Raw genomic sequence first — 8,838 nt, 5'->3', positions numbered from 1 at the left:
GCCTATCCCAGCTGTCAACAGGCAGGAGGCGGGGTACACCGTGAACTGGTTGCCAGCAGATCACAGGGCACATAGAGCCAAACAGCTACACTCACAATCACAGCTAGGGGCAATTTAGAGTGTCCAGTTAATGTTGCATGTTTTTGGGATGTGGGAGGAAACCGGAGTGCCCGGAGAAAACCCACGCAGGCAAGGAGAGAACATGCAAAGTCCACACAGGCGTGTCCGGTTTTGAACCCGGGACCTCAGAACTGTGAGGCCAATGCTTTACCAGCTGATCGACCGTGCTGCCATTAATTAATATATGTTAATTCATGCTGAAAGACTTTTCAACATTTTCTGTTTCTTTCTTTCTTTCTTTCTCTGTGTGTCAACGAAGGAGGACAATTTGGTGCTGAGCCAAAAAAAAGACTGTTCGACTTGCATGCAACTAAATGTTATTCTTGTATAATGTATATAAAATATGTTTGTCGTATTTTAGCTTTTTTTTTTTTAAGGCATAAAACATCCATATTACACAAACATGGTTGATATACTAGATCATTCCTAAACAAGTGTATAAAATCACATTCACGTCCACACGTTGGATGTCAAGCCAGTCTTTCTCCATACTGTGGTGTTGTTCGCTGGCTCCCTGTGGATTGGAAACGTGACTGTTGTTAAAGTCTCTTTCATGTTCAATAATTATCACATTGTGAGTGCCCCTGTGTATACAACAAACAGCTTATCATCTTAAAGCCAAAACACATGATGTGTCACGGTCTGACAGCACCGTTGCACCTTCTTTTAGCCGAGTCACGTTTGCGGCCAAGTTACTGTATTGAAATCCCAGGAGTAAATGGGAATGAAATCATCTATTTTGTATATGTTATGTTATTATTTTCTTCCTACAGTAAATCCTATTGTTGCCACACATTTATGGGCGCAGTCATTTTATTTTATGGAGGCCTGCGATGCAGTTACAAGATACCGCATTAAGTTACGGAGGTAAACAATGGCTTCGTCGCTCTTTTATCAATTGCTTTCACGGAAGGCAACAATCCCTGCTTTATTTCGGGCCTAAGTAAGTCATCCAAGATGATTCATATGAAACTTACCAACTTTTATTTTGAGCTTCTTCTTCCACGAGAGATCACTGGAGAGAGAAGGTATTATTTTCGAAAGTCTGTCAAGTAAAACGTGAAGTAACAGTGTGTGAAGATACTTACAAATGCTGCCGTTCAATCCTGGGCAAGGAACTAAGGAGAATTAAATTAAAAAGGAATGAGAACAAAGAAACGAAAATAATAGTGTAAATGTGACACAATATCAATACTGAACCTTTCTACACGGAGTAGCTAATTTTTAATTTTTTCAATTTTAAATATTCAATATATTATCTATATTTTTCATCTAACAACATTTAACCAGTTCATGATCTATCCTGCTTCAAAATCAGGTGGGATAGACTCCCACTCACCTGTGACCCTAATGAGGAAAAATGGATTTTGGAAAAACCTTTGTTGAATGTTCACCTCCACAATAACAATTATTCCTGTTTCTTTATGTGTCAGACAAATATGATCCAACTGACCAGAGTATGTCCGCTGCTGACAGAAGTTGACTCTGAGGCCATCGGGTCCAACTGGCGCCGCCACAACCGTGTAGACGTCCTCGCAACTTTCCTCCTGGATGTCGCAGAAATTGCTGTTGCCGGCCGCGAGGCATGTGTAGTTGGCAGCTGTCCCATTCAATTCCACCGTGAGCTCCTGGATCTGGGGACTCCGGGAGGAGTGCCAGTACACCCTTAGCGAGTTGTTGGCCCAGCGATACAGTTTGACATTGGTCGGGCAGCAGGCGCCTACAAAAAGTGAAGTTCATTATGGGTGAGCCGTGAAGTTGTGCCGCTGATGTTTGACCACTAATCTAGATTATCATCATCGTGGCATTTACACTCGACTGAGCTTCATTAGGTAAGTGCTATTATAAAAACCATCCATCCATTTTCTTTGCCGCTTATCCTCACGAGGGTCGCGGGGAGTGCTGAAGCCTATCCCACCCGTCAACAGGCAGGAGGCGGGGTACACCGTGAACTGGTTGCCAGGAGATCACAGGGCACATAGAGCCAAACAGCTACACTCACAATCACAGCTAGGGGCAATTTAGAGCGTCCAGTTAATGTTGCATGTTTTTGGGAAGTGGGAGGAATCCGGAGTGCCTGGAGAAAACCCACGCAGGCACGGAGAGAACATGCAAAGTCCACACAGCCGGGGCCGGCATCGAACCCGGGTCCTCAGAACTGTGAGGCCAATGCTTTAACATCTGACCCACTGTGCTGCCCAATCATAAAATGTTATGGAAAATTAAAAAATGTATTTACTCTTACTTAATAGAATGGGAATAATTTAACCACCTCCAATTTTATTAGTTTGAGCAAAATTAGATTTTAGTGACATAATAATGCAGAGTAATTTATTATTTCAGCATGCTAAAAGAGATTTCCAAAATTTTCTCCACCCACTGGAGCTACAGGAGAGGTTCCAAATCTTTGTTGAACTTTGTTTTTTGTTTTTTTTTTTTCAATATATTGCAAATGGTTAAAGGACAGATTGAGCCTGTCTTGATTGACGAAGGGCAAAAGTTGAGATTGGTCACAAGTCAATCGCAGAGCACACATAGATAATCCTTCTCTAGATTTTGGACGTCATTGCCATCAAAGAAAGTTCTTGAGATGCAAATGAACGTCTGAGTTCAGGCCAAAAGAAGCCACTCGCCAATGTTGCGCCACGTGCCTTTAGAGTGGCCGGTTAGTCTCTTCGATGTAAAGTTCATTGCAGTCCTCAACGTAGTGCAAAAGTGAGATTGTTGAGTTTGCATAAACCACATTGTGAATTTCCCGAGTCGGGTCCTTGTTCTGTTCATAGTGAACAAAAAATGGCAACAGCACCAAATTTAACGGATAATAAGGATGTTGATAATCCTTGTTGACGAGACAAGTCGCTATGTGGGTGTCCTCACCTGATGAGAAACCGTGATATTTGCACTCGGACGTGTGTCCAGTGCTGCTGATTGCTTCGAGGGTGACGCTGTAGTTCGTACCGCAGCTGATACATCCCAACAAGCAATGGATGTCCGTCGTGTGGCACTTGGCGTATCCATGTGACGAAGTCAGCGTGACGATGTATGAGCGAGCTCCACTGCCGACTGACCAGGTCACGTTGGTCATGGCCGGGGTGACCTGGCTCACGTTGATAGACGCGGGACAGCAAGGACCTCGGAGGAATGCAAATGCGATGATCAAAATCAAATCCCAGAAACGAACCGTCTTTGTGGCCAATCAATTATTGTGTAGTACCTGTTTCTAAAATGTTACTGTATCCTGGTAGACTCTGTCCCGCGGTTGTAGTGGCCACGGCTGTGACCTCATATGTTGAACCGCATGGCAACTGTGTTATATCACAGGAGGACTTCCTTCCATGGCAAGTGTGTGTATCATAGCGCCCGGTGGCAATAATAGTGTAATCTGTATTTTGGCCATTTGGGGTGGTAAATTGGACTCTGTATGAGGACTGGTTGAACTGGGTCACATTCAGAATTTCTGGAGAGCATGGAGCTGCAGACAGACACAATAAAGGTTCTTGATAAAAGTAGTCACTACGAACGAGTGGTTCATAATTTGAGTCACTTCTCGAATTAAACAAAAATGAATGTCGAATAAAAATTTTCAGATTTGAATCAAATGATTCAATATATTAAATCATGATGTACAAACTCTTCAAATCTTTACATTGTATTTAATTTTTTATACTTGTCTGTTTTTTTTTTCAAGTAAAACCATTTCTCTTGTTTAAAAGCATAACGGTTTATTTTTTTTTTTTTAATTGGCAGCTTGAACGGATTAATTGCAATACCATTCATTTCAATGACGAATGGCGATTTGAAATACTGCATGAGTGTTTTGACTACAAGTGTGAACGTGGATGGAACTGATAGCATTGGCACGATAATGCAACAGCAAATCAGTGGTCGACGGACTCGTCATTACCTGTCTCGTGCGTGTGTGGCTTGCAAGTGCGGTTGCACCCTCGGAGCTCGGTACACGGTGAGACCACTACAGAGTAAACGCTGTTGCACCTCAAATCTGACAGTGCACACACCGGTTCTGTGTCATTACAGCGAATGACTTCATCAACCTGCCTTGCTGTCGTCTCGTAAAGTTCTGACCCTTTGACCGGTGACCATGTGATCTCCAGGGTCTCTGTTGAAATTGACTCTAAAGAAACATGCTCTGGGCAGCATGGAACTGGAAAAGAGAAGAAAAAAAGTCTTTTTTTTTTTTTGCTGCAGTGACACTGGTATGTTAGTCACCTTGTGTGATCCATCCTACTCGTGGTGTAGTTCTGCCCATGTAAAAACGGACTGGACCCAGCCTGGTTGTAAGGGAAGACGCTGGTGAGGTAGGTGTAACCACACATACAGCGGAAGTGGCAGCTGGTTCCAGTGGTGTTGCACAACGTCTCGGTACCGTCGTCCCTCTTTATGAAAGCCATGTAGAACTCCACCAGCGGTGCCTGATCCCATATGACTGAGCAGTTGTCAGCTTGGGCTTCCTCCACCCAGATGGTGTCTGGGGAACACGGGTCTAACACACGCAAGGAAAGTTAATGAGCAATTGTAGTTGTTTTGAAGCCATGTTATGGTCAATATTTTGTAGCTTTTCTGAATTTAGCTGAGTTGAGTGTAGCTTTTTCACGAGTTCGACCCACATGTGATGTAGTCAGCTGGCAATGAGGGGAAGCTCGGTCCAGCTGAGTTGAAAGCAGTGACAGAGACCGAGCGATTCTGACCACATTCCACAGGACTGATGGAACAGCGGTTACTGGCTGTGCTTGTACAATTTTGGCCATTGCTGGTCCAAGCCACGTAATCCTCAGCTCCTCGCACTGGCACCCAGTACACAACGATGCCGAGAGACCCGCCTCGAGTCACCTGAATGTTGACCGACTCTGGGCTTGGAGGACCTTTAAGGTGACAGAGTAACAGATTACATGACACATTGAAGACCAAATGCAGAATCAAGGTCGAATCTCGACTGCTCACGTGTGATCTGGCACACTGTGATGTCGTCACCGAAACGACCTTCAGAATCCCGGGCTGCGCCCTTGATGCAGTAGGTTGACCCGGCCTCAAGGTCACCGAAAGTCACGTTGTGGTCAGTGGTGTTGACCTTGAGGCGTGCGTTGGAGCCCTGCTGGATGATGCAGAGCATGTAGAGGACGGCGTGCTCGACGGGAGACCATGTGATCAGGATGGTGTCATCATTAGGGGACGTCGGGATCAATTTGGGGGCTATCACCACTGAAGACAAATTATATGAAGATGCAACAAACACATGATGTTGTTTTGTAAGAGATATGTAACAGTAAGCATCCCCGTGGTCAGGTTTCACTGCATTCTCCCTGGGGCGAGGACGGCACCTCATTCTCATGGTTTCTCTTTTCATTTTATGAAAACGCTACATCGCACTGGATGGATACAGTTTCGACCATTCTGCGTAGACTGCAGAGCTCCGCGACGACGACAATAAGAGGTGAAATGGCACACTGTTATGGCCGGCGGAGTGAGACAAGTCATTGTTCAACGGGAACAGTAATACGGCGGGATTTGTACACAGATCAGCATCTTGAGTAAACTGCTTCCAAAGTGCAAGTCCGACCAAGTGAAAGCTGTTGGAAATGGTCGCGATTTATACATTTTGATCATAATATAGTGAACCTCTATTTATCGCAGAGTATATGTATCTGACCCACCGGTAATAGGTGAAAATCTGCAATATCGAGAAACTATAAAACATTCTGAAATAGTTTTACACCACCCGTGCAGATTTCAAAACACTCAAAGTTTCAAGTATAGTACATTTTTAATGTACAGTTCAGCTGTATTTATCAGTTAAGTGCAATAAATATGCATTTCATCTTTAAGAATGTGTCAATAGCATATTTTTTTATGTGCAACACATTTAATTGATCCATTAAGTACATTTTTCCTATTTTTTATGAACTTAAACTTCTGTCTCCTTTGGATGGACACTTTGGCCAAGTCTAATGTGTCAGTGATGGTCACCAGACCAAGAATCAGAATGTGTTATTTAAAGACCGAAGTATTTTTTTTCTTTTGCAGTTGTAATTGCTGTAAAAAGTCACTAAACAGTGTAAAAGTATCAGTCCAAATGTAAGAGTCATTCAGAATTTGCTGATTCAAACCGACACATTGATCAATGTGGAATCAGTACCTGTTCGAGCCGTGATGGGAGATGAGGGTTGGCTCCGCCCCCCTGAGTTGATGGACATAACGCTCAGCCTGTAGTTGGTGTAGGGCCGGAGTCCAACCACGGTGGCCGGGGAGCCGGTGACAGCGGTTTCCGAGACGAAATCGCCGTTCTGTGACGCCGCCCTCAGGCTGTAGCCGGTTGCCCCGGCAACCTCTGTGAACTCCACAGTGGTGCTGTCGCTATGCTTGGAGTAGGCCTGAACAATGCTGGGCACCTCAGGGGCTAAAGAATGATGTGAAGACATGAATACAGTTGGGAATAAGTCAATTTAATTTATAGAGCTTCAGAAGTTATCAAAAGGCACTTTACAGAGCGAGCAGGTCAAGAACCACATTCCTCCTACCTGACAAACACTAACACTTTTGGGATATTTCCTCTTATTTAATTGTCTTATTTTTATCTGAGAAACACTTTGTGTGGCGTTTTTATGCATGAAAAGTGCTGCTGTGTAAATAAAATCTGATGAATTGATTCATTGATAGAAAAGACAACATTATGGCAAATAAAAGTTTTCAGATCTACATGGCACGTTGCTTCACTGACCTGTCGTCTCCTCAGTTTGTGCATTGCTCAAGACGTTGAGAGCGTCATCCACGGCCTCCAGTTGCACGGTGTACAACGTGTTTGGTGACAGGGACTCGATCGTGCCCATCGCAGAGTCGCCGTTAAACTGAGCAAGAAACGAGTACTCCGGAGAGTTTTTGGGTCTCAACGTGATTTTGTAGGAAGTGGCCCCAGTTTGTCCCGTCCAGTGCACGGTCATACTTTTGGATGTAACCGTAAACACGGAGAAAGTGATGTCTGGTGGAATGAGAGATATTAATACGCATTTATATAAGGGAAAAGCCAAGGGACAGTATCACACAGTGGTACCTTGATTTACCAGTTGAAATTGTTCCGTGACCTATGTTGTTAAGCTTATCAATCAAATCAGTTTTCTCCAATGAAACAAATCGAATCTGTATTCATTCATTCCAGACCCTCCAAACGATGACTATTTTTCAGTTTCGTTTTTAATAAATAAATAGAATGTAAATAAAAAAACTTTGTTTGATAAACTGTCTTTATTTTGCAGTCATGTTTCTATATTGGATGTGTGCCTCTAAAGGCCAAGGCCGAATGAGTGATATTGGTTTTTTTACCCGGTTCAGTCAAGTGGTGAGATATCTGGAAAAACGAAGAAAGCATTAAAAAAAAAAATAAAAAATCAACCGTGACTTGAAAATCCAAAACTGGGGCACTCATTATCAGGGGACCACTGTATTTTCATGCATTGAGGAAAATGAAATGAAATATTTTTACCATTTTCAGCTGTGCAGAGCTGGGGAAAGAACGTAATCAGTAAATTAAACTGCTTATAAAACACAGCAGAATAAAAACAATGTGATCAATAAAGTACACTGGTTATATAATACAACAGAAATTCATTACAAGGACATCATTCCAAGGTCAGGGATCTGGTGATCTATTGTATCCTGAGGGAAACAAGAGAACTAGGGGGCTGCACATTACTTTCACTCAACAGATTTCAGCCCAGGTATTTCTTTCAAGTCCGAATGAATTTGTCCATTGAGGGGAGGGTGTACATGCCACACACACTTGATGAAAGCTGTGGAAAAATCAAAAGAGCCTCTCTTTACTAAAATTACTGCTATGCAATGTAATATTTTGAACTGCACAGACAACTTGTATACATCAAGGATGGGAGGGGGGGGGGCAACTACTTGGTAACCCGTTGTGGCTTTAGTTGTGTTAATAAGCAAAGTTGGGAAACTACGACATAACTTTTAACCCGTTGTGGCTTTAGTTGTGTTAATAAGCAAAGTTGGGAAACTACGACATAACTTCTTTCATTCTTAAGGAAAAATGCAGATACTGTACTTGCATACAAAACAACAGGTACAAGATATATTAAATCATCTCATGTACAGTGAAAGTACAAAAATACAGACTAAATACAGACTATTCAGTAAGACCATGTAAAAAGGTGGTTAAGAGATGTTTCTACCCTGCTAAAAATTTTCTATAGAACATTTCTAAAGAATTTCTGAAGAACTATAAACTTTAGGACCCAAGTCCTATAGAATTTCTGTAGAAATTCTACTGTTCTGTGAAAATTCTATAGAAAATCACAGCCAAAGTTGTATAGAACAAGTTGTTCTGGAAAAATTCTATAGATTTCTGTAGAATTTCTATGGAATTTTTTTTAGCACGGTATGTAGATTATACTCTGCATGTTTGAAGATAATTGATGAAACTGTGCATATACCAAGAGTAATGTAGTTCTAAGTTTTGGAGGTATATCGGCGGACAGTTTCTCACCATTTTAGTTGTCCATATTTTTTGGGGGTCATGGTAAAACTTCATTTGCGTTAGTATTTATCAGACGCAACTGCAAATTGCTAAACTTACCTGTTAGCTCGCAAGATAGCGCCGGGTGCTAGCGGAACACATAGCATGACAAGGAAAGCGTGTGTGAGCCTTTCTGCAGCCACTGGAAGCTTCAAAAAGATATCTTTTCACAGCTC

The 8,838-nt window shown here is 42.5% G+C and overlaps 1 protein-coding gene across 1 annotated transcript; it reads right to left on the bottom strand.

The window, feature by feature from the left end:
• Positions 1-531: 531 nt before the first annotated feature.
• Positions 532-7,088, bottom strand: fndc7a (fibronectin type III domain containing 7a). Its single transcript, XM_061839670.1, has 12 exons — positions 6,854-7,088; positions 6,272-6,532; positions 5,080-5,337; positions 4,746-5,000; positions 4,367-4,621; positions 4,025-4,282; positions 3,335-3,592; positions 2,998-3,252; positions 1,574-1,840; positions 1,209-1,238; positions 1,098-1,135; positions 532-634 (listed from the first exon to the last, which is right to left on the bottom strand). Exons 1-11 carry the CDS (start codon positions 7,071-7,073, stop codon positions 1,104-1,106), a joined length of 2,349 nt encoding a protein of 782 aa, XP_061695654.1. The 5' UTR covers positions 7,074-7,088; the 3' UTR covers positions 532-634; positions 1,098-1,103.
• Between the last annotated feature and the right edge of the window lie 1,750 nt (positions 7,089-8,838).

Source organism: Syngnathoides biaculeatus, chromosome 13, assembly GCF_019802595.1.
Source record: "Syngnathoides biaculeatus isolate LvHL_M chromosome 13, ASM1980259v1, whole genome shotgun sequence".
NCBI lineage: Eukaryota > Metazoa > Chordata > Actinopteri > Syngnathiformes > Syngnathidae > Syngnathoides > Syngnathoides biaculeatus.
This window is presented reverse-complemented; position numbering and strand designations above follow the sequence as displayed.

Bases quoted from the DNA above. Each gene is read 5' to 3' on its own strand.
- fndc7a (XM_061839670.1), bottom strand. From the start codon at position 7,073: ATGACCGTGCACTGGACGGGACAAACTGGGGCCACTTCCTACAAAATC. The intron at 5,338-6,271 runs GTACTGATTCCA...ATTTGTCTTCAG, and splicing joins TCCCATCACGGCTCGAACAG to TGGTGATAGCCCCCAAATTG. The intron at 1,136-1,208 runs GTAAGTATCTTC...TTCTCTCTCCAG, and splicing joins AGGATTGAACGGCAGCATTT to TGATCTCTCGTGGAAGAAGA.